This window comes from Eretmochelys imbricata, chromosome 7, assembly GCF_965152235.1.
Source record: "Eretmochelys imbricata isolate rEreImb1 chromosome 7, rEreImb1.hap1, whole genome shotgun sequence".
In the NCBI taxonomy this organism is placed as follows: domain Eukaryota; kingdom Metazoa; phylum Chordata; order Testudines; family Cheloniidae; genus Eretmochelys; species Eretmochelys imbricata.
The window spans coordinates 90,469,119-90,488,699 of record NC_135578.1 but is presented as its reverse complement, the minus strand read 5'-3'; the positions used below and the strand labels follow the sequence as shown (position 1 = coordinate 90,488,699).

Below are 19,581 nucleotides of genomic sequence, written 5' to 3'. Positions count from 1 at the left end.
TGAAGCATGCTTATGGAATCCATCTTTCTCCATGTGATAAGACACAACTCAAATATAATAGGTCCCAGTCTTAAAAAGATGTATATGCTTAACATTATGAGCATGAGGAACACCAATGAAGTCAATGAGAGTACTTGTGCATAAAGTTAAGCATGTGTATAAGTGTTGCAGGATCAGAGACATAATCATTAATAATTTATATACCTCTAACTGCTTGTTCTCAGTAGATTAATTGATCTATATCAAGTAACTTGCACTTGGCTGTATGAAAACATCTGTATTGCATTAGGAAAGTAGTATGTTGGTATATAGATGCTAGAACTAAGGACTAGGAAAGAATTGTTGGGAAAGAACATTCCCAGTCCTGTCAGTTACTTCCTGTGTGACCTTCAACAACTAGTTTTACCTCTCAGTGCCTACATTTTTTAATCTGTACAATATGGATAGTAATCAAGGCCGGGTGTGTTCTGCAGCAAGTCAGAGCTAAATTCTGCACCAGTTCCAGGTACCACTTAAAATTACATATGAAAATGAATTATTTACTTATTACAGCAGCATTTGTCCTGTTTAAATTTGACCATAAGTTTTAGATTTAAATGATTTTTGTATTAAAAAATGGGTAACTGGGAGCAGGAAGACTTGGGCACCTCAGAAGGCACAGCAGGCAGTACGGATTTGAGGGGCAGTCACGGTGACCTGCAGCGGAACGGCGATCCTGGCGTATAGACCTGTACAAATGCGTAACAGCCCCAGGCTGCCACGGCGGGGCGGCTCCACCCTCAGCGCGGCGGCTCTGCGCTGGCTGCAGAGTGACTTGGCGGGGAGGCGACAGGCATCGTTTCGCAGTCCAAGGTTGTCGCGCCGAGCGACCCGCCGGGCGGCGCCGAGCCCCGCAGCGGCGGGCCCATCCGGCCGTGGGTGATTGCCGGGCCGGGCGGCGCTCAGCTGCCGGGATCCCTGAGGCCGGCAGCCCTCCATGGGCAGCAGCCGGGTCTGCGTGAGCTTCCAGCGGAGAGAGGGAAGCTGCGCCGGCTACCCACGGCGCGCCCGCGCGCCGTGCGCGGCCAAGGCGGAACCTTTGTGCGGGGCTTCCTGCTGCAGGGCTGGGGGAGGGAGTTAACAGGGACTCGCCGCCGGGGCCGGCTGCTAACTTCCTTCCTTCCTTCCGGCGCGCGCCGCCCGTGACCCGCCGCCTCACGCTGCCGCCTGGCTCGGGGTGAGTGTCCCGTGCGGAGCGGGCCGGGCCGGGCCGGGCAGGTCACAGGCGAGGATTCCCGCACTTGCTCGCGCTTCCTGTTGACCCGCGGCTCTGACTGGGGAGCAGCCGGCGCCTCGGGGGCGGGGGCGTGGGGAAGAGAGGGGCGGTGCTTCCTGCCCGCCACCTCGCCAGCCACCGTCGCACCATCGCCGGGGCTGCCCCCGCCACTGCGCCGCTCGCCCGCTGGGCCGGGGTGCTCCAGTCCCTGCCCTCCTACTGCGTCATTTCTCGCCCGCCGTTGCCCCCGCCGGGCCTCCAGCGGTAGTTCCGCGCCCTCTCCTGCCCCTGCTGCAGCCCCGGGGGGCCCGTCCGCGCCGCTTCCTGAGTGAGCAGCCGCCTTGCTCGAGAGGTACCCGCGCTGTTGCCCTTCAGTGACTGGCGACAATGTTGTGCCCCTCTAGTCTCCTCGAGCTTCAGTTTTTAAGGCGCTTTATATGGTTGAATCGTCCCAATACCCCATGTCACTGCTGTTTTGCCGGTGGGGAATTGAAGCCTGTAGATATTTAATGACTTGCACAGGCTTGCATAGGAGGTCTGCAGCTGAGCGAGGAATAGACCTGACGTCTCCCGACTGTGCCACTTCTGTGTTTTCCTAGTTTACCGATTTTGGTGTGCATGGACAGCATAGGCCCACATTCGTGATCAGCCGATGATGCTCACACTTGATGGGAAACAGGGTGGATTAAAAAAAAGAAGAATCGGATTTTTTATTTAAATTGGATTTTTTTTGATAAAATGCTTTTTGAGAGAAAAACCTATCTAAAGATAGATACGTTATAGCTCAAAGATCTCTCATCATGGAATAGGGATTATAAATTCTAATTCTATAGGATGAGACAATATATTCATGTAATGTTTAAGAAAAGTTTTGTAAATGAATTCCAATAGTTCATGGATTAGGGACCATATCTTATGGGGTTCCTGGGGCTTCTGTATAGATTATTTAAATTAATCTTTCTATCTACCCAATGGGGCTCAGTCTAGAACGGGGTAGGCAACCTATGGCAAGTGAGCTGATTTTCAGTGGCATTCACACTGCCTGGGCCTTGGCCGCTGATCTGGGGGCTCTGCATTTTAATTTAATTTTAAAATGTAGCTTCTTAAATATTTAAAAAAACGTTATTTACTTTACATACAACAATAGTTTAGTTATTATAGACTTATAGAAAGAGACCTTCTAAAAATGTTAAAATGTGTTACTGGCACATGAAACCTTAAATTAGAGTGAATAAATGAAGATTCGGTACACCACTTCTGAAAGGTTGCTGACCCTGGTCTAGGAGATCCCATCAGAGACGCTTAGTTTTGCAGTTCTCAAACTGTGGATTTGTGTCTCCAGGGATAATATGCTTGTTAACAGCAAAAATGTTTTTAAATAAAAAAAAGAGGTGAGAAAAACAGACCTCAACTCTATTGTCCGTTTGCCAATTTGTGTACACAGAGTCAATCCCTTACCTCTCTCTAAAAGTGAAAAGTTTCAAAAAGTTCAATGACTAGAAGATTGTTGGAGGTGGACTATATCTGGACAAGGAGAAGAAGTCTAAAGATAAATGTGAGAAGGGAGGGACAGGCAGTAGAAACAAGAGTGAAACTGTTTGAGCCACATATTCCAGAAGTCTTGAGGTCTTTGAGTGTAGCCTTCATTGATGTGAGAGAATGGTATGGTAGATCTCAATAGAAAGGAAAACCTATAATGACAGGAGGCCCTAAAAGAGACCCTGTTTGGGTCTCATCTATCTCTGAGTTTTGAAGAATATGTATTAAGGTTATAACAAACAACAAGAATACACTTTTAGGTAGAAATCCATGATTAAATCGAGTCTTCTTGACAAGTGATTTAAATCAAATCCACCCTGATGGGAAGAGCTACATGTTGCTTGTGAGAATCCTTTAGCTCACCCAAATACTAAAGAAAGGGGTTGGTGTGAGCTCTTCCTTTTTTTTTTTTTTTTTTTTTTTTTTTTAAAACGCTTTGCCTCTGAGCTTCTAGAAAATTTATAGCATGGTTTTTGGATTAACCTGCAATAGGGACTAAACCATATATAATTGATGCCATCTGCCCTCATAGAGAAATGAAGTCCAGTATCCCAACAACTATTTGATTTTGTGTTCTGTACTGTAGCTCAAACGTTAGGACTACTATTGTTGTATGTACGTTGGGTTACATCTGTTTCCCAGTTATAAACCCCCCCGTTTAACACTGTCAAGCTTTCTTGTATTAGGTCAAAATATTCTGGGTTTAGACTTTGGTTGAAGGTGAACTGGTGATCTTGGGCATGTGTAAAATAATAACAAAAAGTGGTTTGACAGTTTCTAGATGAGGAGAGGTGAGGGAAAACATAAATTTACCAATTATAAAAACAAATCTCTCTTTCTCTGGGTTGTTTTTAAAAAAGTGTGCCATAACAGCGTGGGGATAGAAAGCTGAAATTGGCAGGAAAATAGGCTTTACTTAAAAATGTTTGTAAAGATTCAGGTGAAAAATGTTTTGATTTGATTGAGTTTTTAGGATCAAAATTCAACATGGTCTCATGTACTGTACTATTTTTGGGGGTGTACAAGGTTTTTAGCACGTTTTACTGACAGTCTAAGCAGAATTGTTATAGCTAATTTAACTGTTTAATGCGCATGGATGCTTCCAAACGGGGCATGCTGAATGAAGCAGTTCTCCTGTGGAGCACATTTTTAACATGTATTGGCAGAGTTTTCTATGACATTAAACCCTTTCCTCGCTGACTAAAGTGCTCATGCAAAAAGCAGTGGTTCTTTGCATGGAATGTTAGTTTGTGATACTGTACCTCCCCTCTAGTATATATCCAATAGTCTTTATATGCATTTGACATTGGGCCGATTATTTGGGGAGAGTCCCATGAGACATACTGGATGTTTTAAAAGCAGAGAAGGCATGCTGCAACCTCTCCGTTAATCTTGTGACCTCCTGATGTCCTTGGTGTGGTCTCTGACTCTTTTCAGACAATATTGCCACAATAAAAACAGTGCTATTTATAGCAAATGAAACTACAATCCGAAGGAGAAATGACTCACTTTCTTAGTACCATTTTTACCTTTATATAAGTGATAAACTATGTGTAACTTAAAGAAGAATTATAAGCGAGCCGGAGGGCCTGTTTAGGGATTAGAATTTATGATAGCCAGGGGCTATATTGAGGTGATTGGTATTACTGTGACAGATTCTGAAGACTTGATTACCAATGATTTTGGCACTCATACATGCTCATTAAAGAGGGGATGATGGAATTCCAAGAGAAGGTTGTGAAGTACAGATATTTGAGCCCCCTCATTTAATCCATGGTGTGCACTGGAGCCATGTTAGGAGGAGGAGGAAATGCCTAAAAGGGTTTGAGGTGAGGTGCTTGCCAGTATGCTTTGTTTTGTGGTAGCAGCTCAGAGGCCACAGTTATGGATCAGGTCCCTGTTGTATTAGGTACTGTACCAATACAACAAAAAGACGGTCCCTGAGCTAAAGTGTTTATAATTTACCAGGAAAATATAGCAAATGGAAGAGAGAGAAGGTACCTGAATAAAAGCACTCAGCTATTATCTATGCTTACATATTGAAAAGAGTAGCATTTGCTCTTGCTTGGATATCTATGGAGAGTCAAGAATTTTTTAATGATCCAATAAGCAAAGTATGTCTTGGGAGTGGAAGAGAAACCAGAGCAGCTGCCCAGTTTTGTATGCTTGTGGAGGGCTATTGTACAAGCAGGTAGAAAATGGTGCAACAACAAAAAAAAATTAAAATGCAGCCATTGGTCAGACAAAACTTTCTTAGGGCAGTTAATCAAAGGCTCAACTCTTTCTCAGTGAACTGATAGAAAAATTCATTAAAATACGTTGAGCAAAAAGTCTTAAAATAGTTTAGAAAAATTAACAAAAGAGCCAGTTTTCAGCTTAAAAGCTTTTTTTATAGTGTAGTATTTCACTGCAAGTGATTTGATCACGCAAGGATTGCTAAATAAGCATCTTATTGACGATTCTTTGGTGTTGGATGAATATTTTTATTCCCTTTGCTTCAACAAACCAGGTTTAACAAAATCAGCAAACTGTCTGCATAATTCTAATTAGTTAATTGAGCTCCTAAAAAGGCAGGCTTTATCTAATGTGTAAGTATATATTGGAAATTTAAGAGTAAAATATATTCCTAAAAATAAAGATGATTTTAAAAGAAAAAAAGTTTTTAGTGATCAGTATTAGAACATGTTAGCCAGCTTTAGCAGTCCTCTGGTAGGCACTGAACTGTAGTGCTCTTCTATTCCAGTCTGCTCAATCCATGTATGGCATTCAGGCAGAACAGAATGGCATCACTGTCTTAACATCACTGCAGGATCTTTGCATTTATGACTGAATAGCAGTTAGCCAAGAGAGGGAAAAAAATTAAGGGTACTTAGATTCTAAATCATCCAGCTTTGCGCTGGCTGTCAGCTCAGTGTGGAAGTCAGCCATGGAGGAGAAATGGTTCATGTTGCCAAAGGATCTCTTACTCAGTCACCCTAGACCAGTGGTCTCCAACCTTTTTACACCCAAGATCACTTCTGAATTTAAGGGCAACCCAGGATCTACCCCACCCCTTTCCCAAAGGCCCCCCCACTCCCCCATTGCTTGCTCTCCCCCACCCTCACTCACTTTCAGAGGGCAGAGGGTTGGGGTTTGGGAGGGGGTGTGGGCTCTGGGCTGGGGACGAGGGGTTCGCAGTGTGGGAGGGGGCTCTGGGCTGAGCCTGGGGCATGGGTTGGCATGCAGGAGGGGTGAGGGGTGCAAGCTCTGGGAGGGGGCTCAGGGCTGAGGCAGGGGTTCGGGGTGCAGGAGGGGGCTCAGGGTGCTGGCTCCGGGAGGGGATCAGGGCTGGGGGTTGGGGTACAGCCTCCTACTGGGTGGCACTTACCTCCGTCAGCGGTGCAGTGAGGCTAAGGCAGGCTCCACACCACTCCCAGAAGGGGCCACCGTGCCCCTGCAGCCCCTGGGTTGGGGCAGGGGGCACGTGGCTCTGCGCATTGCCCCTCTCTGCAGGCGCTGCCTCCAAAACTCCCATTGGCCACAGTTCTCTGTTCCTGGCCAATGGGAGCTGTGGGGGCAGTGCTTGTAGGCAGGACCACTTCCAGGAGCTGGCCACTGCTGGCCACTTCCAGGAGCGGTGTGGGGCTGCAGCAGGCAGCCCTGCTGTGCCACAGTGGCGGATTGTCTGGCTATGTAGACTCCCTCCTCAGGCCCTACGCTACCAGCACTCCCAGCTACCTTCGAGACACCACTGACTTCCTGAGGAAACTACAGTACATCGGTGATCTTCTTGAAAACACCATCCTAGCCACTATGGATGTAGAAGCCCTCTACACCAACATTCCACACAAAGATGGACTACAAGCCGTCAGGAACAGTATCCCCGATGATGTCACGGCAAACCTGGTGGCTGAACTTTGTCCTCACCCATAACTATTTCACATTTGGGGACAATGTATACCTTCAAATCAGCGGCACTGCTATGGGTACCCGCATGGCCCCACAGCATGCCAACATTTTTATGGCTGACTTAGAACAACGCTTCCTCAGCTCTCGTCCCCTAATGCCCTTACTCTACTTGCGCTACGTTGATGAAATCTTCATCATCTGGACCAATGGAAAAGCCCTTGAGGAATTCCACCATGATTTCAACAATTTCTATCCCACCATCAACCTCAGCCTGGATCAGTCCACACAAGAGATCCACTTCCTGGACACTACAGTGCTAATAAGTGATGGTCACATAAACACCACCCTATACCAGAAACCTACTGACCGCTATGCCTACCTATATGCCTCCAGCTTTCATCCAGACCACACCACACGATCCATTGTCTACAGCCAAGCTCTACAATACAACCTCATTTGCTTCAGCCCCTCAGACAAAGACAAACACCTACAAGATCTCTATCAAGCGTTCTTAAAACTACAATACCCATCTGCTGAAGTGAAGAAACAGATTGACAGAGCCAGAAGAGTACCCAGAAGTTACCCACTACAGGACAGGCCCAATAAAGAAAATAACAGAACGCCACTAGCCATCACCTTCAGCCCCCAACTAAAACCTCTCCAACACATCATCAAGGATCTACAACCTATCCTGAAGGACGACCCATCCCTCACAGATCTTGGGAGACAGGCCAGTCATTGCTTACAGACAGCGCCCCCCCAAACTGAAGCAAATACTCACCAGCAACCACACAACAGAACCATTAACCCAGGAACCTATCCTGGCAACAAAGCCCGATGCCAACTGTGTCCACATATCTATTCAGGGGACACCATCATAGGGCCTAATCACATCAGCCACACTATGAGAGGCTCGTTCACCTGCACATCTACCAATGTGATATATGCCATCATGTGCCAGCAGTGCCCCTCTGTCATGTACACTGGCCAAACTGGACAGTCTCTACGTAAAAGGATCAATGGACACAAATCAGATGTCAAGAATTATAACATTCAAAAACCAGTCGGAGAACACTTAAGCCTCTTTGGTCACTTGATTACGGACCTAAAAGTGGCAATTCTTCAACCAAAAAAACTTCAAAAACAGACTCCAAGGAGAGACTGCTGAATTCGAATTAATGTGCAAACTGAATGCAATTAATTTAGGCTTGAATAAAGACTGGGAGTGAATGGGTCATTACACAAAGTAAAATTATTTCCCCATGTTTATTCCCCCCTACCCCACCCCCACTGTTCCTCACACATTCTTGTCAACTGCTGGAAATGGCCCACCTTGATTATCGCTACAAAAGGTGTTCTCCCCCCCGCCCTCCTGCTGGTAATAGCTCACCTTACCTGATCACTCTCGTTACAGTGTGTATGGTAACACCCATTGTTTCATGTTGTCTGTGTATGTAAATCTCCCCCCTGTATTTTCCACTGCATGCATTTGATGAAGTGAGCTGTAGCTCACGAAAGCTTATGCCCAAATAAATTTGTTAGTCTCTAAGGTGCCACAAGTCCTCCTTTTCTAATTGCCTGGGAGAGTCCCCAGGATCGACGGGTTGGTGACCACTTCCCTAGACCTAAAAAGGAAGGCAGTCAGTGGTTCAATGAGGCTGCTCAAAGTTTTCAGACTTGAGACCCTCCTTGTTCAGTAGCACATAGTCCTGGTCTATACCTAAAAATTAGATTGACCAAGCTACCTTGCTCAGGGCTGTGAAAAATTTTTCAACCTGTGGGATGCCATTAGGTTGAGATTTCCTTCACCGGAGAAGCAGCTAGGTCAACAGAAGAATTCTTTCACTCACCTAGCTACCACCTCTCAGAGGTGAATTACCTACATCTATGGAAAAACCCCTTCTGTTTGTGCAGGAGGAGTCCACACTACACCGGCAAAGCTGCTGAACCATAGCTGTGCTGCTGTAATGTAGACATACCCATCGATTGTATCCTTCCACTGACCCCCAGATTCCTAATCTGATTTTTTTAGATTTTAGGACCAGGAGAATTTATTACTTCTCCATATGGGGTCACATCTAGGGAGGCTGGATGGCCTAAAGGAATTTTATCAAGGAATAAGGGTTGGCTTATCCCTTGATAAAGGGATAAGAGAAGCCAAGGATAGAAAATAGTTAAGTCCGCTACAAAGCCAGCATTTACAGCCTTCTGGGGAAGTCTACAGATCGAGACTACCGATGTCTTGTAATGGATCCAGACTACAATTCTCTACTTTCTAATACCCGAATGTGGAATACAGGTCTTAAAAACGTGACAATGAGACACATACAAAAGTAGTAGAGGGAGAAGTTTGAAATATTGTTATATCTTTCTTTAACAGGTAGTTCTTTTTCCTTGTCTTTTTGAGTCAACATTTTTGATATTGTTAAATCTTAAATCACAGCAATAAAGCAGCAGGCCTGAACAGGAATGCGCTAAACTTGGAACTAAAATATGGCATGTTCCTATTAGTAAGGTATTGTATGGTTGAAAGGAAGGCAAATTTTTTAGTGAACAACTGTTCTGAAATTAGGACCTTGTTGAATACATTAAAATATAGAAGCAAGGATTCAACTGGTTGCCTTTTGTACTCTAACAGAGGTGAAAATGAAACCAGATGTTGACTAAGCATTTAACCCTTTCCACTCTAATTTTTGTGCTTCTGTTTCCAGTTTGAGAATCATAAGTTTACATATGATCAATTATAAATGTGTCCTTTAGTTGTTAGGTTCCAGATTCAACTAGTTAATTAGTTTAGCAAGAAGTTACATATGAGCTTGTGCCACCACTGTAAAAATAGAAAATAGTGTAACTGCTAAGTAAGTGGATAAATATTTCTCAAATGTTTTTTAAAAGAAAATAAAGTGCATATTTTGCAAGTCTAAAGCTTTTTTCCTCTGACTTCTGTTTAGTGTTAAATCAAAATGGTTCATGCTGAAGCCTTTTCTCGCCCCCTGAGTCGGAACGAAGTTGTTGGTTTAATTTTCCGTTTGACGATATTTGGTGCAGTAACTTATTTTACCATTAAATGGATGGTAGATGCAATTGATCCAACCAGGAAGCAAAAAGTAGAAGCGCAGAAACAGGTAAGACCAAACTTTCAAATATTTTTTTACTTTCTAAGAACACTTTTATACAAACCACTCTGTATGGGCCCAGAAGCCAGTTCACCAATTGCTGAAGCACATTTAGGACAGGGATTGAAAGAACCCACTCAGTAGAAATGGGTGGGAACATTTCTCTGGCAGGTATCTGGGCCTTAGCCAGTAGCTCTCAAACTTTTTTACTGGTGACCCCTTTCACATAGCAAGCCTCTGAGTGTGATTCCCCCTGCCCACCTTATAAATTTAAAAACACTTTTAATATATTTAACACCATTATAAATGCTGGAGGCAGTGTGAGGTTTGGGGTGGAAGTTGACAGCTTGCAAACCCCTCCCCCTCCCAATGTAATAACCTCGTGGCCCCCTGTGGGGTCCGGACCCCCCCAGTTTGAGAACCCGTGGCCTAAGCTGTCAGTCTCTGCAAAATTTAAACTTTAGTTTAAAATAAAGTTTCTAGATCATATGGTTGTGAAAACCTTCCAAATGTAAAGTGATGCAATGTTGTCTTCCTCAAGACTGCAGACAGCCCCTGTACCTCTTATGCTGATAATAGCTTTGCTTAGTTATCAGCAGGGTGAAATTAATATGCTCATCAGTCTCACTGCTGCTGTTTAAAACTTTGTGGGCAGCTGTAAAAACTAAAGAAACAGTTTAATTCTATGCTACTGCTGCAGCTTTTGGGGAATTTGAGTTAATATAGGCAGTCCTAGCAGATTAGCAGATGTAGGATCTATAGCAAGAATAATAAGAGGCCAGTATGGCTCCATCAGGAGTGCTTTAATTACCTGAAAAAAATCAAAAACAAATCCTACAAAAAAGTGGAGGCATGGACAAATTGCTAAGGAGGGGTACAAAAGAATAGCACAAACACGTAGGAATGAAATCAGAAAGGCTAAGGCACAAAATGAGTTACACCTATCAAGTGACAGAAGGCAATAAGAAGAGGTTCTTTAAATAATAGGAGCACGAGAAAGGAGGAGGAAAGCGTAAGTCCTCTGCTTAACGGGAAAGAAGAGCTAATAACAGACGACATCAAGAAAGCGGAGGTGTTTAATGCTGACTTTGCTTCAGTCTTCCCCAAAAGGTTAATGGTGAGCAGATACTCAACACAAGAAATATTAACAACAAGGGAGACTGGATGCAAGCCAAAATAGAAAAGACCAGATTAAAGACTATTTAGATATGGTAGATGTATTCAAGTCGGCAGAGCCTAATGAAATTCATCCTAGGTTCTTAAGGAACTAGCTGAAGCAATCTAAGAGCCCTTAGCAATTACATGTGAGAACTTCTGGGGGACGGGTGAGGTCCCAGAAGACTGGAGAAGGGCAAACAGTACCTATCTTTTAAAAAGGGGAACAAAGAGGGCCCAGGGAATGACAGCCTTACTTCGATACCTGGAAAGACATTGGAACAAATTATTAAACAATTAATTCATAAGCGCCTAGAAGATAATAGGGATAAGGAATAACTAGCATGGATTTGTCAACAAATCATGCCATGCCAAACCCAACCTAATTTTGTTGACAGGTTTATTGCCTGGTAGATAAGGAGGAAGCTGCCTATGATAGGTCTTGATTTTAGTAAGGCTTTTGACGCAGTCCCTCATGACGTTCTCATAAGCAAGCTAGGGAAATGTGGTCCAAATGAAATGATTTCAAGGTGGGTGCACAACTGGCTGAAAGACTATACTTAACTTTTTTTTTTTAATCAGTGGTTTGCTGTCAAATGGGGGGAGGAGGCATGGCATATCTAGTAGTGTCCCGCAGGTGGTCAGTTCTGGCTCAGTATTTCCATGAATGACTTAGATAATGGAGTGGAGAGTATGCTTATACAATTTGCAGATAACACCAGTCTGGGAGTGGTTGCAAGCACGTTGGAGGACAGGATTATAATTCAAAATGATCTTGACAAATTGGAGAATTGTTCTGAAGTCAACAAGATGAAATTCAATAAAGACAAGTACAAAGTAGTTCACTTACAAAGGAAAAAACTCAAATGCACAACTCCAAAATGGGGAATAACTGGCTAGCTGGAAGTACTGCTGAAAGGGATCGGGGGGTTATAGTGAATCACAGATTGCATCACAACGTTGTGATGCAGCTGCGAACCAATCTGTTTTTGGGGTGTATTAACAGGAGTGTCATATATAAGACATGGGAGGTAATTGTCCTGCTCTACTCAGCACTGGTGAGACCTTGGCTGGAGTATTGTCCAATTCTGGGCACCACACTTCAGGAGAGAATCAGGAGGAGAGCAACAAAAATGATAAAAGCTTTAGGTCAGGTTTCCTTTGAGGAAAGGTTAAAAACCTGAGCATGTTTAGTCTTGAGAAAAGAAGTTTTGGGGGGAGGAGGGGGTAAGCGGATCTGATAAGTCTTCCAAGTATATTAAAAGCTGTTATAAAGAGGACAGTGATAAATTGTTCATCTCCACTGAAGTTAGGATTAGTAGTACTGAGCTTACTCAGCAGCAAGAGAGACTTAGGTTAGATATTAGGAAAAACGTGCTAACCAAATGGGTAGTTAAGATCTGGAATAAGCTTCCAAGGGAGGTTGTGGAATCCCCACGATTGGAAATTTTTTAAGAACAGGTTGGACAAACACCTGTCAGGGATGGTCTGAGTTTACTTGGTTCTGCCACAGCTCAGAGGGCTGGACTTGAAGACTTCCTGAAGTTTCTTCTAGCCTTACATTTCTGTGATTCTCTAGAGCAGCTAAGATGCTCTGGACAAGAGGGGAAGAGAGACACAAAAGCCTTCTCAGTGAGTAGAGTGGTTGGAGTTTTAAATTTCAGTTACCTACTAACCAGAGGCTGAAGGTCTTCAAACAGAATCTGTGGATAGCACCCTAGTAGCAGTCTCACATCCTCCCCCATTCCCAGTACTTCTGAGAAGCAGTGGATTTTGGTTTCTCACCAAGGTGTTGGCCCTGGACCTGGCTATTTCATTCCCTCCCTCCTAAGTCTCTTGCACCTATCTAAAGTTTAGTCTTTTGATTAGTAAGTGGGTAAATTTTTCAAGCCCTGGTTTAAGACAGGAAGTGAACACTAGCATATCCAACTGAAACTTTGTATTTTACGTACTGCCTTCATGCAAAGGACATCTAGATAAATGGAGTATATTTACCCCAGCATCTTGACCAAACTAATTAGAGTTAACTCCCTTCGTGGGTTCTGTGTTTGATAACAAGTGGTCAGGACCACTCTCCAGCATAATTTGACAGACCTCATCTTTAATGCAATGTTCTTTATAGTCCTATGCTGGGGCAGAGCTTTTATACAGACAGAGGGAGGAGTACCCCCTACTGCAGAGGTTGGTAACCTTCAGCATGTGGCCCATCAGGGTAATCTGAAGGTGGGCTGCGAGACATTTTGTTTAGGTTGACTGTCTGCAGGCATGACTCCCTACAGCTCCCAGTGGCCATGGTTCCCTGTTCCCGGCCAATGGGAGCTGTGGGGAGCTGTGACCACCACCCATTAATGTGCCTCAGCCCTGTTCTTAAGGACTGAGACAGAGCAGGATCTTTATGCCTTTTCAGTCTTCAATGTGTCTGCTGTGACTGGCACTCAGAATATTTTTAATGTAATTTTTTGATGTGACATTTGTCAGAAATTGAGACCATGAATTAGCTTCATATAGGTCACTGAGTAGATAGACAGTAATGCCTTTTTATTGCAAAGGACTCAAGCCATATTCAACAAATGACTTCCTATCTCATTTCTAGCTCCTAACTTCCAACCCCCAAAATAGCAACTTTTTAAAAACAGATCTTAAACTATTTAACCATTTTCTTTTTCTAATGTTCATGGCTTCTGTTCTCTCTTTCTAGGCAGAAAAGCTAATGAAGCAAATTGGGGTGAAAAATGTCAAGCTTACTGAATATGAAATGAGCATTGCCGCACATCTAGTAGACCCTCTTAGCATGCATGTAAGACACTGTATTCATGGTTCATTTTCCCCCTATTATTCCTATAATAAATATGGTACTTTATATGTGTATAAAACAGAGTGAAACATGGAAGCTCTTAATAGTGTCATTAGTAGTCAAATCTGTCCTTCAACTAGGAATTATATTTTCATAAATGTAGAACTTTGAAACTTTAAAAGCTCATCATTGTCAGAATGTATCCAAGTGGAAAATAATTTTCTACCAGGAAATCTTAACTGCATCATAGAGAGAAACTTGCATTTTGTTACATTATTCATAAAAATAATTAAATTTACATGGTCTTGAATCTGAGATTTCATACTGCCTTTTTTTTTTTCCTTAAAAAGATTCTCTGGAGGCCATCTGGGAATCAGGGTTATGTTTGCTGGCTGTGGGTATGATACATTCATTAACTTCTTCCCCACCCCCACCCCAATACTGTTTTTGTACATCAGGTAACCTGGAGTGATATTGCAGGTTTAGATGATGTCATTACAGATCTGAAGGACACAGTCATTTTACCTATCAAGAAGAAACATTTGTTTGAGAATTCCAGACTCTTGCAGCCACCAAAAGGTAAGGAGAAAGCATTCTAGATCAGGGGTTCTCAAACTGGGGGTTGGGATCCCTCAGGGGGTTGGGAGGTGGTTATATGGGGGGTTGTGAGCTGTCAGCCTCCACCCCAAACCCTGCTTTGCCTTCAGCATTTGTAATGGTGTTGAATATATTAAAAAGTGTTTTTAATTTGGGGGGGAGGGGTGTCGCACTCAGAGGCTTGCTATGTGAAAGGGGTCACCAGTACAAAAGTTTAAGAACCACTGTTCTAGATATAATTTGTCCGTGGTTTCTTTTATTAAAAAAATTGTAATGACTAGGACCAAAAAAAAATTATTTTACTTTTATGCTTTCAAGAGGACTGTTCCAGACAAGTTGGGTATTAGAAATGATGTACCTCGTGTTAAGGAGAAGAGTCAAATCGCAACCTGATATTTAAAGTTTAATTCCTCAGAATGGTATTTTTCTATCACTTTAATTATGAGGATTGACATTATAGAATGACCTTATTGCAATTTTGTGAGAGACTAAAAACAAACAAACGGCCAAGATCTTTGCACTACTTCATAAACAGTCTTCTTCGTTATTGTATGATGCAGCGTTTCCCAAACTGTGTTCCGCACAATGTGAATAGATGTTCCATGAAAGAATCTAGAATTGATTTTTGTACTACTTTGTATGCGCTTTCCAGTTAGAAATTGTCAGTTCAAGTTTTTTTTTCAAGTTGTTCTTAGTCACAATTGCTTTATACTCATGTACATGAAAGCAAACTTTGGACCTAAGTAGTTAGATAGGAGGACAAGAGTATAAGGCTTATTTTCTATTGACAAGATCTCTTCCATCTTTTCTTTGTATTATATGAAAGCCTTCTTTGTATAATAAATTACTGTGTACATCTATCAGTTGTCCCCTTAAAACATTCAGTTCTGTTCTGTTCGGTAATAAATGTTTCAGTTTTATACAAAATATTGTCCGCTTGTTAGGAATTCATCTTGGCTGGAAAATTGGTGTTTGGTCATGTGCTTTAATAAGATGAAGAAAGGACTATTTATGTAGAACTTCCAAACAGACCACGCTCCTCAATTTTATCAGTTATTTAAATCATGAAGATGGGAGATGCATCTCTTAAGTAATTGTCCTTATGTAGATGTAGAAAGCCTCAAAAACATTTAAATTAAGAAAAAACTAACTCACCAGTTTCTGCAGCTGTGTTTATAGAGAACACCCATTTAAGTCTAACAAAATAGGAAAACGTATTCACTACAGGAAACTGTAGTGAATTGACTAATTTTAGGGGGAAAAAATGAGAATGTATGTACTACTAAATAATATGCATGGAATTTTTTAAAAAAGCTTTTAAAATAACTTATATGGATTTCCTTACCTCATTACAGATTTTTTTCATAAGACTTTTCAGGAAGGTAGAGTGACTATAAACAAAGCCCTAGCAAATGCCCCAAGTAAGCAAACTGAAAAAGATTTTTTTTTGCCCACTAACTTGTCAGTAATGTAGAGTGTTACTTATAACTAATAGGCACAAATCAAAGCTTCAGATGTTTCTTAAGTTTAAAATGAGCTGTTCTGTATTAGCTCTTCTCTAAGAAAAGAAGGTAAAGCAGTCTCGAATAATTTGAAATTATTGCTTTTTTATATTAAGGCAATACAATAATTGCAGTACAATTGTGTACATGGAGTTTGGTGGTAGTTACTGAAAGGTACTCAGATGCTAGCCTTAGGGAAATCTAGATAGAATAGGAGTTCATATATCGCTATGTTAGTCACACTGGGGTCTTTCCTTCCTTCCTTCCAGTGACCCTAAAACGTTAATACTGTTATTTTTCAGGAGTACTTCTCTATGGCCCTCCAGGTTGTGGTAAAACTCTGATTGCCAAAGCTACAGCAAAGGAAGCCGGTTGTCGATTTATTAATCTCCAGCCTTCAACATTGACTGATAAATGGTATGGGGAGTCTCAGAAACTGGCTGCTGCTGTCTTCTCCCTTGCTATAAAACTGCAACCTTCCATCATTTTTATCGATGAAATAGGTAACATACCTGCTTTTTTTCTTAGTCACAGAAATGCAACATTAAACTTTAAATGTGAGTTGATGTGTCTGATAACACTAATTCTGAGAAAACATTTGTATTAGCATACAGAACAAAATGGTAATAAAACAAGATTTAATAGCGTAAATAGTATTGAAGAGCATCCATGTCAAAGTAGCATGTCTCATATTGCAGAAGTCCTATGATAAGAGTTAAATTTTAAGTTAAGTTATCCCTATAAATGTCTGTCTTAACAAGCCTTTCTTAAAAGCTTTTCCAGCAGTAGTAGTTACTGTTTGTGAATTTACACCTGGGGTTAGTTATAGGAGAAACACAGTGAATGGAAGTTCCCAGTTTGAGTGTCAGTTCTGGAAATATATGTTGGTGGGGTACAGCACCACTGTTCTTTCTCTCTCCACGGAGCTAAGTTGGACCTTTTAGGAAGCTCATGTTTAGAGAAGAAAGGCTTTCCTGAAATACGTAGTTATCTCTGAAAGGCCTGGGCAGATTAAACTAGCCCTTCTGCTGGTAGAATGTTGAGGAAGCTAAGGGCTTGGAATTAGAAGACTGCAAAGAAATGGGTGGTTAGAATTAACAGAACAGTTGTATGGTACCCATGAGAAAGACAGCTGCCTCGTCCCAGACCTCCCCACATATCCGTTCATCTCTTGTAATTACTTTCCTAGCAAATTGGGAATAAGTTGGTCATAAATGTAAATTAATTTCCTGAATAAACTTCAAAGTGCTTCCAATGAAAAAGTGAGAAGCAACGAAAGACCTAAGCCTGAATCACCTAAGCAGCTGAAGAGGGAAGCAAAACAAGATCTAGCCCAGGATATCATGGCACTGAATGAATCCTGTCTGTCTGATAAATTCTATGTCAAAGGATATTTGTGTCCTCTCTAAAGATGTATGGGATGTAAAATCCCAAATGATTCACTCAGGAGAAAGATAGTATCCACTTCAGAAGCTGCTCCATACCATATTTAAATTGGCCCCTGTAATGGGGTTCACTCACCGTGAGGCTGCTCTGGGGATTAGCTCCATGGTTTCTTGGCTGCTCTGGAGATTAGCTCCAGGTCTGTTGCCCCCCTCTCGATAGTGGCTCACACTGTTTCCCCTCTTGTTCTCACTGTCTCTGGAACTCAGGTGTTCCCTCTTTGTGACTCAGCCATCTGGCCAGGTCACTATGTAGTCCTTCCTTTCCAGGCTATCAAAGCCCCACTGGATCAGCTGTCTTCATCTGCTCCAGATAGTCTTCCAATCCACGGCCAGGTTCTGTGTCACTTTCCCAATGGCTGATAGAGGAACCTGGCCCAGCCTGCTACTCTGGTCTAGTAAACCCAGAGAGCAGGGGAGTCACAAGAGAAGTAGGAAGGAGTCCAGGGAAAAAGCAACAGGTAAATAGCAAGCAGACCATAGTTGCTGACATAGTCTTGGGACTGGAACCCAGACTTTCTCCTTCCAGGCAGTAACTGTAGACTACCTAGCTCTATAGCTTCAAAACACCTCACTTCACTTTCAGCCCCTTTTCACTGCCAACTTCCTGACTTTATATCTGCCCTGCATGTTCCTCATCAGCGGGGCTCCATCATCAACCAGCCTTTCAAGCACTGGCTCTCCCCCAGGTGCAGCCTATTAGGTTAATTGACCTCACTTAACCTGCTCTGTTTTGTGGGGGGTGGACATCACCATGGACCCTAGCTGCCATTAGATATTGAAAGGGCCCATCAGATGCCTAGTACTAAAAGGCAGGAGTCTGACAGGCCCAGACCCATCATCTTCAAGCTGCTGAAGTTCAAGGTTAAAATAATGTTAATGAATGCGCCAGAAAAGCTAAAACCTTATTATAAGGGCCACAGAATTTCTCTTTTTTCTGACTTCTCCTCTGATCTTAGTAAAAAGAGCCCTGCATTCAGTGGCATATGCAGATCCTATGGGGGAGCACTGTCAGATGCAGCATCAAGTACCCATTCACCTTCACTGTGGATTTAGCAGGCTTCACAAGATTTTGCAAATACCCCTCTGAAACTTGGCAGACACTTCAAGTCTGGCGGACTGAAACCGGATTTGACCAAAAATAGCAGATTTTTTTTTATCATGAAAAGCGTACCTCAACAAATTTAGAAATCAGTTTGTTTTCCTATGTATCCTTGTGAATATGGTAATATTCACTTATATAATCTTCCAACTTGGAGCAGATAACCAGCTAGGCTGAACTCTTCTGTTGACTACCTTTTGGAACTGAGCAGTAACAACTGTGTAGCACTACAGAGAGTAACAGATTAACACTAAACTGGGTGATATAGAACTATCTACTGATTATAGTATTATCTGCACTGATCATCACAACTTGCACAGCTAGACAGAACCTCTTCACTAGAACCTCTGATGGATCACGTTATGGTAACCACAAATCCTTTGGAACAATCCATACTCCTGATATGTAATCTTAAAGAGCACTAGTTATTCAATGTGTGCAGGGCATCTGACATACAATTAATATGAAATTTTTTTTTATATTTATTTAGGTTTTGTACTAATTTATATTTGATTTAGCAAATTACTTAAATATATTTGTGTTTAGAATATTATTAGATAATAGAGGATAGGCAGGAGCAGAGGGAACTGAAGCAGTCAGGGATCTGAACATGCCCACATTGGCTTGTTTTAAGTCTGTGGGGTTTTTTGTTTTCTGTTACAAATATACTTTGGAAGACACATATTTAACTCTAGATCTTTTTTGTATACCTGACACACTTAGGTTCAATTGAAGGCAAAAATTCATTCAAAACTAACCAATATCTAACATGTATAAACACAGATGATAGCCTAGAGATGTGGTATTACAATATCAGTGGGGACATAACGTATCTTTAGAATAAGGTTATACATCTTAAAATTAGGGTTGTCAATTAATCACAGTTAACTCGCGCAATTAACTCAAAAAAAATTAATTGCAAATTAAAAAATTAATTGCAATTTTAATCACACAGTTAAGCAATAGAATCCCAATTTAAATTTATTAAATATTTTTGGATGTTTTTCTACATTTTCAAATATATTGACTTAACTTTACAACACAGAATACATAGTGTATTGTTCTCACTATATATAATTATTTTTACTACAAATATTTGCACTGTAAAAATGATAAGAAATATTTTTCCGTTCACCTCATACCATACTCGTAATGCAGTCTCTATATCATGAAAGTACAACTTAAAAATGT

At 41.9% G+C, this 19,581-nt stretch overlaps 1 protein-coding gene across 2 annotated transcripts in view; it reads left to right on the top strand.

Annotated features, from left to right (window-relative positions):
* Positions 1 to 1,111: 1,111 nt before the first annotated feature.
* ATAD1 (ATPase family AAA domain containing 1) overlaps positions 1,112 to 19,581 on the top strand; it is a 30,509-nt gene continuing 12,039 nt past the window's right edge. The window contains exons 1-5 of one of the 2 annotated variants that reach the window (XM_077822343.1): positions 1,112 to 1,216; positions 9,634 to 9,807; positions 13,652 to 13,750; positions 14,206 to 14,326; positions 16,149 to 16,349. In XM_077822343.1, coding sequence (XP_077678469.1) covers positions 9,646 to 9,807; positions 13,652 to 13,750; positions 14,206 to 14,326; positions 16,149 to 16,349 — 583 coding nt within the window. In that variant the 5' untranslated portion in view covers positions 1,112 to 1,216; positions 9,634 to 9,645. Of the gene's footprint in view, positions 1,217 to 1,278; positions 1,608 to 9,633; positions 9,808 to 13,651; positions 13,751 to 14,205; positions 14,327 to 16,148; positions 16,350 to 19,581 lie in introns of those variants that run through there. The other variant, XM_077822342.1, reaches the window with a different exon arrangement.